Here is a 19,128-nt window from a genome sequence, read left to right on the forward strand (position 1 = left end):
TGTTTTTGCAGTGATTTAAAAAGGCCAGCCTGAGCAGAAGCATATTTGTGCACACATAGACCTATAATGGCGGGCAGGATATATGTTTCTAAACATCATCGGTGCAAGTGCGCAGACCAGCCTGCATTGGTAGGCTGGACACATGTTTAAGCACATTATTGGTGCAAGTGCACAGACTGGGCTGCAATGGGAGGCTGGACACGTGTTTAAGCACATTATTGGTGCAAGTGCACAGACTGGGCTGCAATGGCAGGCTGGACACATGTTTTAGAACATCAGGGACGCACCACTACCTAATGTGTGTAGCAAGAGCACGCGCACTATCACACTATATTTACAGAGGGAATGTGCCCGTAGCCCTAAGGCCACTACAAGAGACTCAGCAAAGCTCAGGAGGTAAAAGCAAAAGTTTTAGGGAAACAATACTTCAAGAGAATCAGGTCTAACGAAAGTCAATGTAAGTTTCTTCTTTTCCATCTCTAACTCAAATCCCTATCAGCTGTAGTAAGTGATGTAGAAGGAATTATCTCATGTAAAGCGTAGAAGAGCTAGGTGTACTAATTGGTTCTCCCTCACAGCTCTAGTTCTTTGCTGAAGGGTTGCATCTTCAGCCACACTCTTCCTGTATTCCACAAGTTCTTTAATCCTCACAAACTAAGCAGGAAGTTCTTCTCCCATCACTTTTCCCTTCTCCATCAACACAAGAGGTGGAACATCTTTGTACAAAATGTTTTTGTAAAGCAGTCAGAATACATAATGAGAAAAATAGGCTAATTGTGAGAAAGTGAATTATTAGTTGGGGTAGATGGTAATCCTTCTCAGGTAATAATCTAACTATTCATGTTAGGTCCAATTAAGGTATCATTAATTGAAAACTGGGCTCAACTCTGCTAGCTGTGGCATAGAGCAGACAGGCTTCACTTAACAAAATTTGTAAATTCTTTAGAAGTCTCAAAACAGTTAAAAAGAGACCAAACAATAAAAATCCAGTAAAGGAAACCAGAGATATGAATTTTTTAAGTTTGAATTACATTTTAGCACCAAAAAGCGCAAAGCACCAATTGCTGGCAACTGGTTTTGCTCGACTAGAACAAAATCAAAAGTTAAGGCAGATCATGATGGAACGTGGTCGGAAGCACAGGCAAATCTTGGCCTAAATGTTACCTTTAGACTTGGAAATTTTTCAAAAAGAGAAGGTTGTTATCGATGAGTCCTCAGCAAGGCAAGCTGCAGGCTGCATACGAAGTGGGACTCAATGACAGCAGGTTGCTGAAGAGTGGGGTCTTAGTGCAGTCATCAACCAAGGTGAGAAAACTTTGAGAGGTTAAAGTCAAAAGCTTAGACCAGGAAGGCCTTGACATTGATCGGCTTTGGCTTGGCATTGTTCTCTGAGAAAGCTACTGTCAAAGTAGAGACCTAGCCACAGAGCAGTATCCCTTAAAAATACGGAATCCCTCACCCACCAGAGGTGGCATGCTTCATCATTGGGATTCTCCTCATGCTGTGATGCCTAGTCACGGCACGAGCTACAACCCCTTCTCTGAGAGGGAGGAGCTCAGGGATGTTTTTGCATGGAGGAAGGTGTACTAAATACCAGAGTGATGAGCGCAAGGTGGTAGGTATAGTAGAGTAAATGAAAAAAGTGAAGACAAAATCAGCTCCACGGTGTGCAATATCCCTTTATTTGTGTGTCCCTGGGCCAGGATTAAAGAGAGGGCACTAGCGGGGAAAAACATATACCCGCAGTTAGTGTCACAATTTGGTCGACATGTTTCAGCCTAGTCATCCTCACGTAGAGGTGTAGCAGCTTTCTTCAGGACCAACTTGTTAATACTGCTGCACAATGTGTATAATTCAAAAAGATCTTTGGGTGTAGGAAAAGATATATCAAATGGTCAAACCCATCCAGTGATCCTGTAAGTTCCTCTTAGTTTGGTGGATTCCCTGGTGGTTCCTGCTAATGTTGGTGAAGAAGCCCCACCTCAACCCGGCATATGGCTCAGGCAGACTCACAGTCCTTGTCAGAGGAAGCCTCCTCCCTCTGTGGCCAAAATGGGTTGTCAGACTTCCTGACTACAATATTTAGATACCATACTGTGCCGAATTTACCCACCTAAACGTAAAAGAAGTATGTGTGTGTTGGGAAATTAATCAACATAAGAGTCAAAACTTTCTTCTCTCTGCTTCAAGGTTACTACACCCAGATCTCCACTCTGGCCGACGTCCAGGGCAATGTGATGGAGTACCTGCACGTGCTGAGCCGACCCATGGTGATCAACCACGACCACGACATCATCTGGACAGAGGCCTACATGGACAGCGCGGTAAGCGGCCTGAGTGAAATTTGCGCATCCCGATTGTGATAGGGAAGTGAGATCAGTGCAAGAGACACCCTTATTCATGATGCTAGGTGGTTTATGTCTGCTCCTATCTCCTCTTGGGATCCAGGAATTTCTTGTTAGCTGAAAGGGAAGGTAATGGTGTTATAAGATGTTGAAAGGAATCACAAAATATTCCTTCCTGCTATTGTATTGTTGTCTTTGAATGGGATTTAAAAGAGGATTCATGTGAACTCAGACATTATCACAAGATTATTGGAGGTTATTAATATATACCTTGATCTCTTGAGTGAGGAGCATTGCCTGGAACAATGATGCATGACTGCAGGATTCTTCTTTCATCCGCCTGATGCAGAGTTGTGCAACTGATGCATAATGGGTAGAATGAGGAATGGGTCTTTCTTCATAGGTAAAAGGCTGGACAGAGAGACTTACTAGAGTATTCTTGAACCTCAAGTGCAGATTAAAATGTTTTGTTTTCCACTAAATGCCCCTTTCCACCCTTCCGTGATGCCTCTAGACTCCCCTGTTGTTGAAATGATCCACTCTTGACCTCTTTCCCCTATGATGCTTTTTGAGGACACGAATTTGAGAACTGTTGGGGACAGGAGCACAGTTTTCAGTTAGTGGCGGCTACATCGCATTGAGGTGGCTCTCTGGCCTTCTGGGAGCTGCGTGCACAAAGAGAAAAACTTCTGCCTCAGCCAATTGGATTTGTTTTCCAATTGAGAATTCGTTTTTAGTCTGGTGCTTCTAGAACTGATCTTCAATCCTGCTTTCAAAATACACAAAAAAACTTTTCAAGTTCACCTGGCACACTTCGGTAATGGAAACCTCTCAAAAACCACTTAACAGATTTACACAAACTGCATAAATGCCTTCATCTGAGTCTAGCTATGAGCCCGTGCCAAGGTTTGTGTAATCCCAGTCAGGAATTTTTGCAGTAGATGAGAGTGAAAAATTTGATGAGACTTAAAAATGAAATTGTTACATTTAGATCACCCCAAATAACTTTGATTCCACTTAACCAATCCGCATAAAACTTGAAATGACGGCCCTGAGAAGGATTCATAAAGTGGCTCCTATATTTAGTGCAAATTAGTGAAACGGGGCCAACCAATTAGCAATCCAAAAGAGAAATGTTCTGCATAAGTCTCGGCTGAACCATAACAGCACAGTTGTTACTGCTGAAAACGAGCTTGTAGAGCTACAGGGAGAGGAGCAAGAGAAGCAAGGGAAACAAAGGGTAGAAAGAGAAAGTGTTACCGAGATGAACTGAGGCCCCTTCTGTAATACCAAAGGGTCCCATGTGTGTCAAATGCAGAAAGGAAGAGTGGTGCAAATTTAGGAGGTGAGTAAGCAGAAAGGAAATATATGAGAGTGTCACTGTGAATGTGTTAAACAAGTAACAGGGAAAAGGCAGCTGGGAAAGAAGACACTAATAATGCAAGGACTAGGAGAGAAGCTGCACTGTTAGGTGGGAGAGCCTGAAAGGAGAGAGTGGGAGAACTACAGGGTAGGGAAGAGGAATGCATGCTAAGGGGTTAGGGGATACCAAATAAGAAGAGAGGGAACTGCAGAACGGTAGAGAGGGAAGAAATACCCTGCAAGGAAAAAGGACGCGGGGTTCACTTCAGAGGAAGACACCTAGGAACGACTCCAACAAAAAGGGGTCATTGTTCCTATTGTTCCCATTTTAAATCCTGAAAAATTAAAACTTATATTTTTCTCGGAAAAAATGCCCCCTGCAAACAGGTAGTGCTTGTGTGAAGAGAGAAGTTCAAAGTGTTTTTCTTTTGTGGGTTTCGTTCTTCAAATGTACCAAAATTATTGTTGTTTTAACAAATGTGTGTAACCATTAAAAAAAGTTCAATAGTGTATTTGGAAAGGATGTCAAATGTTAGTAATATAATACGTTCTATTACTGTAGAAATGATTAGGATTGTCTGGTAAAAAGTTATCCAAGTTACTTATAACTTTTCAATAAATGCTTAAAAGCTGCAATAGGTAGATAGGCCCCACAGTGCAGTGCAGTGCCGGCCTTAATAAACCTCCCACCGGATTCAGCGGTTGTGGCTGTGATGGAGAATTCGCTCCGAAAGTGAATTCACGCGCGTCAAACCTTCCCTGTTGCGGCTGCCCAATAGTATTTTGTGAGCAGTATTTTTTAAATTTAGAGATTTGATCATCCACCCGCTTGGAAATGAGTTTGGATCCAGAGAAACAAAGGAAAGAACAAAACTGAGGGGAAGGTCAACAACAGACTAATGCTGGGAATGTAGGAAGAGAGGGGACCACGGTGAAAGGAAGATTGAAACAGGCGGGGAGGGAAGAGAATTAAGGAAAAGAAAAGTGTGTAAATGTAGCATAAGATGAGCAATGATCATACAGAAGCTGGAGAGTGAATGAGTCATGCGACTCCTACCCCATCCATCTGAGCATTCATCCTTTTGAAAAACACACTACTTGTTAATTTAGTGGCGTGACTGGGTGGTGAAATCGATAGGTCTGAATAATGATAGTGAATTCCATAAATCTCCCGCTACCCTGGGCTGGGGTAACATGAACCCCGTTTCTGGTCGGTTTGGAGGGCCACCTCCACCCCTTATACTTCCTGTTTCATGCACATGATTTAGGGGGCAGTAGGGCCTTGGACCCAGTATACGTCTTATATTTCCATTACATCGCCTTGCCATGTCCAGAGTTTGTCTGCATTGTCTTTGTTTATCTCTTCTCTCATTCATGGCTTGCACCTTTCCTTCCTTGGTGTCTATCTGCTTATACAACTTTCTTTCATTCATCTCTTCATCCATTCATCCATCTGCTGATTTGCTGCTGGCAATACTAGCTGCCAAAAACCGAAGAGGTAACCATGTACCTGCTTGTGCCGTGCGCTCATGTAGTCCTCTGTGGTGGTGGTGGTGTGTTTCTGTGCTAGCTCGTGTGGTGGTAACTCAACTTGTACTCTTAGACGAGTTTTCTGTTTCATAAAACACAATAAGGTGGGAACTCTGGAGCAAATAACCCCATCTTGTGTGTCATTTTATCTAGGAACTTTCAGACTTGACTAGTAATTGAAAACCTTCCTGGAACACTGCGTAGAGTGCCTGCAAGGGGGTCATGATCTAAACCTTGCAGTGCTTGAAATGGAAATATAGAAGTGCAGGTACTCACTGTTTCAGAGTACCTCTTTGCTAGTGAGAAGTGCTGGTACTCTCCCATGAAAATGATTGCACCTGTGCTGAGAAGTGCAGGCACTCTGCTTTTCAAATCAGAGATTTGCGTGTGTGAAGTACCTGACAGTACCTGCCTATTGAAAGCACTGGAGACACGTTGGACCAGATGATCTCTAGCCATTTGCGTCACCCTTGCATTGTGCAAGATGATGCAGGACAATGTACATTCCTAGTTAGTATTTACAAAGCCAGACAAGGCCTGATTATTGTGGCCTTGCATGGCTTTGTGAAGAAATGTAACACAATGCAGCAGCTTGTACTGTGTTATGTTACATTTCTTAGTGGTAGGCGTTCCTGTGATTCCACCTATGGATTTCAAACAATTCCAAATGTACTAATTTCCAATGCTGGGATTGCGTGAAATTGGTAAGCCTACCACAGAGAGGCGTAACAAGGAGAAATGTATTGCATCCTCTTCGTATACGTGATGCATTCTGCATCACGTATAGAAAGAGAACTATGCCTCTTTGGATTGTTTTTGTGCAGGAAGGTATCTTATAAAGCTGTTACCCTCGTATCATAATTGACGTTGGCGCTAGGCAGCCACCAGTGCGCCAGCGCTAGGAGAGAGCAGTAGAATGCCATATCTTAGTAGAAATGGCACTTTTCAGCTCTTCCCATTCACGCAATGGCACTTTTCAGCTCTTCCCATTCACACAATGGCACTTTTCAGCTCTTCCCATTCACGCAATGGCACTTTTCAGCTCTTCCCATTCACGCAATGGCACTTTCAGCTCTTCCCATTCACGCAATGGCACTTTTCAGCTCTTCCCATTCACGCAATGGCACTTTCAGCTCTTCCCATTCACGCAATGGCACTTTTCAGCTCTTCCCATTCACGCAATGGCACTTTTCAGCTCTTCCCATTCACGCAATGCCACTTTTCAGCTCTTCCCATTCATGCAATGCAGCGCAGCAACTTTACACCCTTAGAGGCCTCAGTCCAAGTTCCCCATGCTTAGGTGCGAGAATACAACGGTGCCTGAGGCTCCTACTCCGGCCGGTGACACCACAGCTAAAACTAGAGATTATGATTTATTGTCCCCGGAAGTGTGAATATCACGGACACTCAGCAACACCGGGTCCAAATCTGCACGGTTTTCAACCTTTCGGAGGGGATTAGGGGGGTATTTGGCCTAGTGTGGGGGCGTTCTGGAGGCCCATGGCACCAGGGGAGTGCAGTCTAGCTTTGAGGAGAGGGGGAGAGCATTTGTATCTCGCCCCCCCCCATATTTCAGAAAGCAGACAAGTGGATGCTATGCTCAGCTCAGCTGCTGCCTGCAGCCCCCCCAGCACACCACACAAGTTCAGTATGTTTGGGCTGGTGATTATTGGATCCAATATTTTCAGACCCGGTCATTTTGGGCCTGAGTCACCTGGGGCTAATCCTCCACTTGTGGTTTTTGAACACGTTGAACCATTGGAATGTTTACACTATTGAGATCCTCATGAATACAATGAAGGTCATCTTCTAGTGGATAAAAATACTAATAAAAATACAAGTTCTACTCTTTTGAAATATATTGAATTATTCGCGACGTACTCGCGACTTATAGGCTGTGCTATAGGAGGTACACCACACTTGGTCAAGTGGTGCAACTAGCTTCTGGATTCTTTCGCCTGGGTTTAGGGGACGACTCCTCCCAGCACGCCTTGAATCTCCAGATTACAGTGTAACTGTGGCACAACTTAGGTGTGCGTGGTAAATAACATTGTTCACCTGGCAAGTTGGAATGACCTTAAGTGGCATGCCCTCCGGGGGCCCCCAACCTTCGTGTGCCCTTTGATGATGATGTTCAGGGCCACTCGTAACGAGGGCCTTGGAATGCTGTTTGCCTCCAGGCTCGGACCACTGGAATAATGAGATTCTGCAGCTGTTGTTTTTGTTTGCATTATTCTGGACTTGCTACCCTTGCACATAATACGTCATCTTCTGTATAATTTGTAGATTTTAACAAAAAAATGTGTTTCTAGCTAAGAGGCTCCCATATGTATCGCTGCGCAGTGGCATGTTTTTGTCACTTAGAGAAAGGTGACCTTTCTTAGGCTGATTGCTGTATTTAGGTGTTTACCTGACATCAATGAGGTGCAACTTTGGCCCAACAGTGTTAATGCGTAAAAATGAGAAAACAGTGACTTTAACCTGATTCAAAATGTGCCACATTCGACCGCATAATTTATTGTTCTGTGACCTGGCTCTTCAGGCTTTAAAACTGTGTTCAAATCCCAGAGGCCGAAGCTGGAGAGTAGTTCCCATCGAATGTTACCCTCTCTCCGGCGATGTCAGAGAAAACAACGACACACGAATCGGTTAAAATAGCTCCATCTGTTTTCGAGTCTGTATCCTCCTGGGTTTGAATGGCCGTGGGAGTCTGTGAGGGCGCCCTGGAGGGACGCGCTTTGGGGATATCACATATCTAACATAAATATCCGTATAGGGACATTTGTAGAACTTGGATGAGAAAGCTCGTCAACTTATGTGGCGATAAAGAAACCACAAGCCTACAAAATACCGAAGCTGTCGAACAGGCCAGAGCGTTTGCAGTGACAGCCAGGGAAACGCTGCCAACCGCCAGAGAACGTGTCTGCCATGAACGTGTCTGCCATGAACCTTCAAAAATTCTGCATTAATATTCGTACTTCAGATAATGATCTAGAAATGCATCCAGGACCTGCAATTAAAACGTAGATGTCACCTGTTGAACACGCGCACGCCCAGAGTTTCTACCATATCTTAATTACAGGTTACACTGCCATTAAAAAGGCCCACGGTCGGCGGATGAGGTGATTCTGTGGGTGTCTAATTTTGTAGAATTCTTGTTTTCAGCCTTTCTGGAAGAAGTACAAACTCTGACCAGGCAAATGTATGCCAACTCTAATATGATGCTGCCATCTAGTGTACTTTGATGGTACTGCAGTCAATTACGCGTAGCAGTTGGCTAGCTAGCAAGTCACCATTTCAGTCTCCATTTCTGCGTCTCATCTCTACACAGTTCTCGCTTGACCCTCAAAATATCCAGAGAATTCTAGGGATTTTTAATGTGAAAACAGAACGCACAGGGCCGGCTTTAGTGCTGGTGGCGCCCTGTGCAACAATGTTTGTTGGCGCCCCCCCCAATGACCACCTCCGCCACGGATTTCCTCACTAGCACCCTTTAACAGTGACCAAGTCACCATAACCCCACTCTCTCAGATGCATTGAATTAGTTATATAGCGCCACTCATACCAGTGTAGGGTGTCAGAGCACTTTGCATCACACACACATTACACAGAGACAATCAATCATACATGTGTAAATCCGTGTATAGGAAATGTTACATGAGCCAAAGGACTAAAAGTGTAGGAGTCACATGTCATCCATACTGGTAGGCAGTATAGTTTAAGAGTGCTTGGTGTGGAGAAGCACAAACTCAGAGTCGAAAAAGAAACAGCATAGTTGGGAGTTTTCTTTAATAATAAGAATGGATTTCTATCCAAATTAAACCTTTTTGCAACATGAATCAATGTTCTAATAATGTATACTTTGCGGTGTGTATGCAGTTCTGGGATGAAAGTTAATAGCTCACTATTCTATATTAGGACTTTAAGTTATAAATTGCAAGTAACAAAAGGATGTCTCTTTTGAAAGCAGTATTCTGCTGATCTGTTTACATCATACGCACTCTGTAATCTACTTGGTACACATTATTTGCAGCAGGCATATTAACCCTCTGCACTAACTTCACCGAAGTCAAAACCTCAACTATACAAAACACTGATCTCTCTCCAGGAAGATAATTAATCACACGGGTTTTCATGACATTTATGTGAGGCCTGGTAATTGCCGGCGGAAAGAAACGCTGCAGCAGGTGCTTCAAAAGCTTAATAAACTTTCAAACACGGCGCCCCCAGGAAGCCAGCACCCGGTGTGGTGGCACCGGTCGCACCGCCCTAAAGCCGGCCCTGAGAATGCACTAAGATTCATTCGAGTGCATTTTGAAGATGTACCAAGCGACTCAGGGTGCCTTTTTTTAGAGCACACCTTTGCAAACCTGGCTTTTGTCTCTTATCGACATTTTGTAAATGTTTAAAACGTCCTTGTAGTGAGATGTAAAGTTGTGGTTGGATTTGTTATGCTTTGGTGCTTTGGTTTCTATGTTGATGGTTCTCATACAAGATGCTTTTCTTCTCTTTCTCCGGATTGTCATTTTTAGGTCTTGCCTGAGCCAGCGCACATGCGCTGCACTGTGAGGCTTATTGTAAGGACTTCCAACTTGGACCACATGCTCGTGCGTGTGATTTTTTTTTCTCACATGCTATTGGGCAAAGGCAGGTGCATGTCCCACCTTTGCATCCGCCCACGTGCTACGGCTTGCGAGAGCGAGCATCAGTGCCATCTGTTTCCAATTATCGCGCTCTGGAAACAGATGGCGCTCGCGCTGGCCCAGGCTTTTTCTTTCCCTTTCAGAGCGATTAAGTCCGCGCATGTTTATTTTCTATCCCTCTTTCCTAGTGCTGGTCCACAGGACGCGCCAGCCATGTGCCCTTCTATTTTGTCAAAACACACGTGCCCCGTTACAGCCCTGGGTTCAGCCCTGGCGTCTCCAGGATGGGCGCCAATGGAGGAGCCATGCCCGAGCTGTTCTCAGAGATGTGAGACGCTCGCATCTCCGACACCCATGTGCGGCCTTCCTGGGAGCTCTATAAAGTCACATGTTTTAGTGTATATTCCATTGTTCACACTTTCTGGGCATATATATTTTTCACAGACTGAACTGATTTAATTTAATAAAAACAAACTTTCAACATGTCTTTCAAGTTGTGCTACCGAGTATACGCTTAAGTTTGTGCCTGTCTGGAACACAATTCATCTCTCTCTATCTCCTAGTTTTGAAACTAAAAGGAAGCCATTGAACGGAAACGTATGTATCAAGGCAGTGGGAGCACACTACTGGCATGATAGCAGTAGTACCAGTGGGAAAACGGGTTCTGGCAGTGTGCTCGCTCGTCACTCTACTTTCCCTAAAAGAAAAATAAGGAACACTTGAGTTCCACTTGTGCCCCTGAAGGAAACTGGATAAACTGAAAGCAGCTTCCCAGGCACCTCCAAACCACAGGGTTACTCCTTGCCAACACGGGCCTATTAGAATAAAGCACATGTCCAGGGCTATCCAGCTCTTATGCAAGCGCTCTATCGGGCACTTGATTAAGTGTTGTGAACACTATTGAGGCCTACATTTTCCGGAATGCATTGGTAGAACTGCCGTAGGCAGGCACTGTGCATCCCTCTCCCACCGTTTTAATGTTATAAAGGAACTTTAAATATGTTCAATGGTTGGTTTGCGATTATTTGTTAAAATATTTAAATCAAACAAGAGGATGGTGTAAGGTGCACAAACGATACCCTGAGACCTTTACCTCAGCAGAAAAATGAAGAGAGGTTAGGATTTTTTTTTACTCCACACAAGTTGGTAGGTTGTTGGATTTCCCCCGTCAAACTGAATCAGCATTTCATCTTTTTTGCTTAAAAAGATGCCTTTGAACCAACTAGTATTATTTAAGGAGCCTGAAGAAAACGTCCAATCAAATAACATGGCAACTTCAGAACGCAAAGGGTGTTTTTTTTGTTCTGTGGATGTTACAAAGGCCTTCCTAGTGAGCCTGGAGGAAAGGCGAGTACTCGAGGAATATCTGCAACATGATACTAGCCTCTTCTGGAATAAATAGAGAACAAGCAGTGGCTTAGCCAATAGGTCTCGCTTTTGGGAGCTTATAAGTATTTAGTTATGCAGCACAATATCCTTGGTGCAACAACATCAACTGTTGCATGGATCAACACGTATAAGGTCCCAAAGGTGAGACCTATTGGCTATGCCAGTGCTTGTTTGTCTTACGGGACACACCATGCCAACCCCACTCTGCTTTTACTTGCAGGCTTGTTGACCTTTCATTGGTGTCAGCACATTCCACTCTTTAGCCCTGATCCGTGCTGTAGTATAGGCTCCAGGGAAACCCACCCACTCCCAAATATAAACATGTGCCTATACTGGACACTTATGAAGCAGCCGCTTGGCCACCGCATAAAGTGCATCATACGTTTCCGTACTTTTTATTGGCTGCCAACCTTACTGGTTGTCACAATACACATGGGGCCCGATTCACAGAACTAACTTAAGACAAAATCCTAAACTTACTACCATTTTGGTATTCACAGAAGGCGCTTACTCATTTTGGTAGTCACAAAAGTTAGGAGTCCTAACTTTAGGAATCCTAAATGCCTTCTGTGAATACCGAAAGTCTTAAAGTTAGGATTTTTCTCAGTTTAGGAGTAGTAAAGTTAGGACTCCTAACTTTAGGACTCCTAAAATGCCTTCTGTGAATACCAAAAGTCTTAAAGTTAGGATTTTTCTCAGTTTAGGAGTCCTAAAGTTAGGACTCCTAACTTCTGTGAATACCGAAATGAGTAAGTGTCTTCTGTGAATACCAAAATGAGTAAGCGCCTTCTGTGAATACCAAAATGGTAGTAAGTTTAGGATTTTGTCTTAAGTTAGTTCTGTGAATCGGGCCCATGGTGATCTCTATGGAAACAATAATTAGAGAAGCAGTGTTTCTTTTAAGTTATATATTAATTCGAACGTTATAGCCCACGTCCAATATTCCAGGCCTAGCGGTTTCAAAAGGCCAACAAATCATTATAGAGTAAATCTGTGGCAATTGCTGAAAGAGACGTGGGAACGCCCACAAATTACCAAAGAAACCCGTGTATTCAAAATACTATCTCGAGTAATGCCCAGAATTCTTGTTGCAAGGTATGTACACAGAGGCACATTGGCGTGGGGAGGACGCACACAAACACACACCTCCTGCAGGAGATTAACCAGACACCTTTGTCAAAGAGCATCTTTAATCCACACCCCTCACTTCATTGCAATGGGCTCTTCCAGATACAATGTTCACCAGACCGGGCAGGTTCATGTTGCCAAAGAGAGGGTGTACACAGGGACTGTGAACAGCTACGAGAATACACCCCGTCCCCATGACCTAGGTTCAGACACAGCTCTGACCTCCAAGTCTGTGTTGTCATTCACACTGCAATGGGCTGTCTACGCGTGGCTTTTCCTTGGCCTGTCCTCTTCACCGCTATTCTTGAGTTTACCTTAAGCTGGTCGGTGGCCTCTCTTGTGATGTCCTGCTGGTAATAGCAGTGTACCATCCAGAAGCACAGCTGGTAACAGAGTAGTCTAAGGTATTACACTTTAATCACAGACTAGTGCTAATCTAGGGACAGCAGACACATTTCCTGTGTCGGGATTTGAATGTTTCCTGTTCCTGGGGACTCTCTAGATGTCTAGCTTATTTTTCAAATGTACGTGAACTCCCTCACTAGAGAGTGGCCTGTGGTATATAGCATTGTGTTAATGTAAAGTAGATAGTCATTGGTGTTTTTGGTTGATTTTTTATTTTGTATTTTTATGTAGTTCCAGATTGCCCAGTAGGCAAAGTATGCACCGGCCTATGGGCCCCACTCCTTTTAGGGGCTCAGCGACAACAATTTAAAATAATATTGATTTGATCTTGAAAGAAAATTACAATCAAGCTTTCTTAAATTATTTCCAATTAATTTTTGTTTAATAACATTAATAATTGTTAATGTTGAGTTTTGTGTAATAAAATTGGTTTATTAAAATTGTTGGTTGGTAAAATTAAAAAAGTATTATGAGATAATTTGCGAGGGGGGCTCCGAAAGTTCGACAGCCTAGGGGCCTCCACAGGGTTTAATCTGGCACTGTGTTTATGAGATACCTATCGTGTTCTGCCACTAGACAGATGATATCAGGTGGACTAGATGGGGCCAGAGGGTTGAAGCTAATGTGGAACAACACATATGAACCCAAAGATTGCTTAAAGGAGAGTTCAGACCTTTAATTAGATGAAGATGGTCTGCTTGTCAGCGAAGAGACAAAGGAGGTGAATTCTCACTGGGCCCAGGATGCTTGTTTCCGGGTCGGGAAAACCTGGCTTGGCAGTTCGGGCTGGACTGTTCCCATGAGGCACAGGGTCAAGACTGATTTGCATATTGCTGGGTCTGAACTGAAGTGGTGAAGTGAGCTAAAGAATGATGATGGATTCAACCCAGATCTGTGACTGGGGGTGAGTGTCTGAAAAGTTTCAGCGCTCTGTCCATCATCTCCTTATGTTTGCTTTGTTCGCCCTAAGTTGGCAGGGTATGCCCAGACGTGGGTCCCTTGCTCACTTTGCCACTAAATTCAAGCTAGCCTGTCTGATGAAGGGTGTTACCCAGAAACCTGTAACAGAATGCTTGTTTCCGGTTCAGGGAAGACCTGGCTTGACAGTTTGGGCTGGACTGTTCCCATAAGGCACAGGGTCAAGACTGATTTGCATATAGCTGGGTCTGAACTGAGGTGGCAAAGTGAGCTAAAGAACGATGATGGGTTCAACCCAGATCTGTGACTCGGGGTGAGTGTCTGAAAAGTTTCAGTGCTCCGTCCATCAGCTCCTTGTGTTTGCTTTGTTCGCCCTGAGTTGGCAGAGTATGCCCAGATGTGGGTCCTTTGCTCACTTTGCCACTGGATTCAAGCTAGCCTGACTGATGAAGGTTGTTACCCAGAAACTGGTCCCAGGATACTTATTTCAGGTTCAGGGAAGAGATGGCTCGGCTGTTCGGGCTGGACTGTTCCCATGAGGCACAGGGTCAAGACTGATTTGCATATAGCTGGGTTTGATCTGAGGTGGCGAAGTGAGCTAAAGAACAATGATGGATTCAACCAAGATCTGTGACTGGGGGAGAGTGTCTGAAAAGTTTCAACGCTCTGTCCATCATCTCCTTGTGTTTGCTTTGTTCGCCCTAAGTTGGCAGGGTATGCCCAGACGTGGGTCTCTTGTCACTTTGCCACTGAATTCAAGCTAGCCTGGCTGATGAAGGGTGTCACCCAGAAACGGGTACCAGGATGCTTGTTTCCAGTTCAGGGAAGACCTGGCTTGGCAGTTCAGGCTGGATTGTTCCCATGAGCCATAGGGTCAAGACTGATTTGCATATAGCTGGGTCTGAACTGAGGTGGCGAAGTGAGCTAAAGAACAATTATGGATATGGATTCAACCCATATCTGTGACTGGGGGTGAGTCTCTGAAAAGTTTTAGTGCTCCGTCCATCATCTCCTTGTGTTTGCTTTGTTCACCCTAAGTTGGCAGGGTATGCCCAGACGTGGGTCCCTTGCTCACTTTGCCACTCGATTCACGCTAGCCTGGCTGATGAGATGGTGTTACCCAGAAACTAGTACCAGGAGGCTTGTTTCCGGTTCAGGGAAGACCTGGCTTGGCAGTTCGGGCTGGACTGTTCCTATGAGGCACAGGGTCAAGACTGATTTGCATATAGCTGGGTCTGAACTGAGGTGGCAAAGTGAGCTAAAGAACGATGATGGATTCAACACAGATCTGTGACTGGGGGTGAGTGTCTGAAAAGTTTCAGTGCTCCGTCCATCATCTCCTTGTGTTTGCTTTGAGAGTGAGCATTAGCCTGGAATAGCGAGGCAGGAAGACAAGGAAAAAGGAACAGAGGCGAAAACAGTCTGTTTTCCATTCTTAATTTTACACTGTTTTAGTCTCATCCAAGGGTTTAATGCAAAAAGGATGAGGTCAGAGAATGCAAACTCATTCCAGGTGAGCCCTCGCTCTGACAAAAATAGACCAAGTTTCATCAGCCAGGATCTGACAGACCAAGGCTGTATAAGGAGGTCACATATCGACAGAAGTTGATTAGAAAGAGTAGGGAGGAGCCATGAAGAGCGCCTCACGTCTGAGAGACAACAGCTGGTGAGAGGTAAGGATTGACTACAACGGGTTTTCTCTGTATGGAAACATCTTATCAATTGTGATGGTGATGTAATACCATTGGTCTTGTAGGATCACTGCGAGAGATCCTGTCCTTTCAAGGGCGCATGGAACAATATGAGGACAGAGAAGGTCTCATGGCTCATGGTGTGTTACTGATTGCTTGAATAGTGCCTTATTTTGGTGTGGAAGATCTGCCGCAGTGCGTTGTGTGTGTTCAGCTCACACTTGAGACGGACACGCAATGCACACACCGAGAAGAGTTATACTTGGAGGCAGCAAGTAAAAGCTGAAATCTAGGTGACGCCATGTTTCTAATGGTTTAGTGAACAGTTGTGTGAGTGCATTGGCCTGATCGCAAGGTTTCCGTCCCCTGAGGCCACCTGGTTCCTAGTGATTCTGACCAAACAGGGCCGGTCCTTGGAACCAGAAGGGGCATTTTTTCAAGGAGCCCCGTCGCCCCTGCCTGCTCGTACCTGCCTACCCCAGTATTCCCGAAGACTTAAGAGATGCCTTGAGAAGGTCACAATAATACAGACTGCCCTTTGAGCATTAAAAGTGTACACGTAAATAGACGAAATAGGCTGGATCTTAAATCAGCATCAATTTTAGTGGGAAATTGATGTTCTTGCCACAGAGGCACCTCATGGTGCAAATAATGTAATATTAGCACACTTTTCTTTGATCAACATGCATTTTTATGCTTTAGCACATACTATGTGTTATCTTGAAGCCAATAATAGCAGCACATATAGAATTCTTCCGTGATGCGGTTATAGGTGCCCTGGTTTCGTATTTGACGTGTCTTCATTTGCAGACAACAGAATGTGCGTCCAAGCCGGTAGCTCTTTACTCAGGCAGGACAGCCTTTCCCTCCATGACAGAATTACCCCACCTGCTGTTCCGGGATGTTAAACGACACATCTGACGCCCTCACATTACCAGTCAGAAGCAGGAGTCTTTGTGCTAAAACTGGCACGTGGGCAGCCTGCTTCTGGCAGGCAGCGCAGATCTCCAGACTGACCTAACCTCTCTTTTCCTCTGTGTGCCATGACAGCTCTTCGCGTCCCAGGCCCAGAGTCTGCTGCTCATGACGACGGTCGCCATGCCGGTCTTCAGCAAGAAGAATGAAACGGTGAGTCTGACGCTCGTCCTCCTGGGCAGACGAGGCCGCCATATTGAAAAGTTGTTGATGGATGTGAGAATCTGGAGTGTGGTAGGTTTTCTCGCCCCAGTAAATAGGCGTGTCATACTGGGTCCTCCATTACAGAGTAGACACTGAAGGAAAGATGTTGTGCCTACATAAACTGCACATATGTTGTATTTTCTTGACATTGACACCCTATAGGGCTTATATGCTAACATCACACCTATTGAGCATGCCAGCTGCAGTATGCATTCTTTCATGACATGTAGGTATTAATGCCAGGATGTATCTCTTTTCAGAGAGCAGAGGGTATTCTCTTGGGAGTGGTGGGCTCCGATGTCCCCCTGAGAGAGCTGTTGAAACTTGCCCCAAGGTATAAGGTAAGATGGTTACAGTTCTTATTCATATTACGCCCTCTTTATTATGCCCCCGCCAACAATTTTGGAGTTATCAAATACATTTAACTCATCTAAATAAAGAAATAGATTTGATAGGAGCTGTCCAAGCTCACACAGCGTGCTCGGTAGGGGAGTCGAAACTGTCCTCGAACCCGCCGCTTGAAAAAAGCAAACAATGAAAATGAGAAAAATAATTTTCGGGAAGCAAATAGGCAGAATAGCGCCCCCATCTGACTGCGTCTGTGATGCTAGCAAGGATTGGACAATAGCGAAAGGTAATCATTTCCTGCCTTGTTGATTGAACGGGAGCCTATGCGTAAGTGAATGGGCTGCAAGGGCTGTCACGGCGCAGTCTGCTGTCTCTTCTATGAGCCTCACATAGCCGCCACTGTGAGACCGCCGCGGCACCGCCCGCCCGCCCGCCCTGGATTCAACTCAGACCCCGGCAGGCGGGTGCACAATGGGCTTGGCAGTCCTCCTGTAGGCGCATCGATGGCGGTCCGACAGGAGGACCGCCAAACTCGTTAGCAGGCCCTATGTGTTACTATTTGTTTTCAAATAAGATTTTATAAGAGTGGTCATTGGCGCAGAGGTGTATTATCGTTATGTTATCTTATGTTCACTTGTATAGCGCACTAATCCCCCATGAGGGTAGAGAGGGTTGCCAGGGCTGCGCTACTGCATTGGTGGTGTAAGAGTGAAACGTAGGGCAGGAAGGTACAGAAAGCTTCATATATGCTGCCTGCTCACAAAGAAGGTGTGCATTTCTGTGCACAAGCCTTAGTGTAAATTGGTGTAAGCATGTCACAATGATTCTGCTTATGCAAATCATTGCTTAACAAAGAATGAAAACATGTGCTCTTCCTTTCTGGTAGCCTGAATAACTAATCAGCTCCCCCTACCCTCTCCCACCCGCACCTTGCTTCCCGCACCCTTTGCACTCTTTCACACTCTCCCTCTCCCACACATACAATGCAGAGTGTGCTTGCGCCAAGCAGGATCACTGTGCACTTGTGTAACCTGGGAATCTGTTTGTTCAAACAGGCGCTTCTTTCCCTTGAATGAAAGCAATGACTCAGCTGGTTTTCTAGGCACATAAACTTTGGCAAAAAGCCGCCACTGGTGTTGATGGCCATCCACCAAACTTGGAACGTTTGTTCGTTTTTCAGAAACAAACTTCCAAAGTGGGAGTTTTTGTAAAACAAGACTGTCAAACCCCCCCCCCCTGCCCTCAACCCCCAACAACCAAAACACCTTGGAAGTTTTCTCCCAGGGTGTTGGGGTCATTATTGGGTTTTCTGTCCCTCACCACCAGGTTTTTCCCGGTGGTGACAGACAGAAACAAGCATTGACAAAGCCAATAGGTCTCGCTTATGCAACATCTATTGGCTTTGCCAGTATGTTTCAGCCATGTTGTACACCACCGTGGCTGCTGTTCCGCATTGCTAAAAGTTAGTGGGGTAAAGGAGAATGATATGGAGTGGATCGTTGTAAAGTAGAGCAGAGTGGAGTGTTATGGAGTGGCACAGAGTAGAGATGAGTGCAGTGGAATGAAATGGAGTGTCATGGAATGGTGTGGAGTGGTGTAGAGTGTTGTGGAGTGAGTAGAGTGTCGTAGGGTGGAAGGACGTAGAGAGTGGCATAGAGTGTTGTGGAGTGGTGTAGAGCTGAATGGAGTGGCGCAGAAGGTGTTGCATAGAGTGGATAAGAGTGTTGTACGTTGAGTAGTATAAAGTGGAGTCAATTCTCGTGGAGTGGAGAGACATAGAGTGGAGTAGTGTAGGAGAGTGGAATGGCATAGAGTGGAGTAGAATGTTGTAGAGTCGAGTGGCGTAGAGTGGAGTGGTATAACGTGTAATAGAGTGGTGAGGCATAGAGCGGAGGAGTACAGTAGTGTGTGGTAGAATAGAGTGGAGTAAAGTAGCATGGAGTCACATAGGAAGAGTTGTGTAGAGCGTTGTAGAGTGGAGTAGTGTTGTGGAATGGAGAAGAGTATCAGACTGGAGCAGAGTTTAATGGAGCAGAGTATCATAGAGAGGAGTATCGTAGAGTGGAGTGTTGTGGAGTGGAGTAGAGTGGCCTAGAGTGAAGTGGTGTAAAGTACAGTGATGCAGAGTAGATTGGCCTAGAGTGCATTGGTTTTGCATAAAGTGGTGTAGAGTGCATTGGCGTAGAGTGC

At 45.0% G+C, this 19,128-nt stretch overlaps 1 protein-coding gene across 6 annotated transcripts in view; it reads left to right on the top strand.

Moving 5' to 3' along the window:
- The window catches only part of CACNA2D4 (calcium voltage-gated channel auxiliary subunit alpha2delta 4), a 1,002,329-nt gene that overhangs the window by 440,124 nt on the left and 543,077 nt on the right, over positions 1–19,128 (top strand). For 4 of the 6 annotated variants that reach the window (XM_085652199.1, XM_085652201.1, XM_085652202.1 and 1 more), the window contains exons 13-16: positions 2,191–2,324; positions 5,188–5,205; positions 16,462–16,539; positions 16,851–16,931. In XM_085652199.1, coding sequence (XP_085508325.1) covers positions 2,191–2,324; positions 5,188–5,205; positions 16,462–16,539; positions 16,851–16,931 — 311 coding nt within the window. The remainder of the gene's footprint in view (positions 1–2,190; positions 2,325–5,187; positions 5,206–16,461; positions 16,540–16,850; positions 16,932–19,128) is intronic. The other 2 variants (XM_085652200.1, XM_085652203.1) reach the window with 1 other exon arrangement.

This window comes from Triturus cristatus, chromosome 4_1, assembly GCF_964204655.1.
Source record: "Triturus cristatus chromosome 4_1, aTriCri1.1, whole genome shotgun sequence".
NCBI classification, from domain to species: domain Eukaryota; kingdom Metazoa; phylum Chordata; class Amphibia; order Caudata; family Salamandridae; genus Triturus; species Triturus cristatus.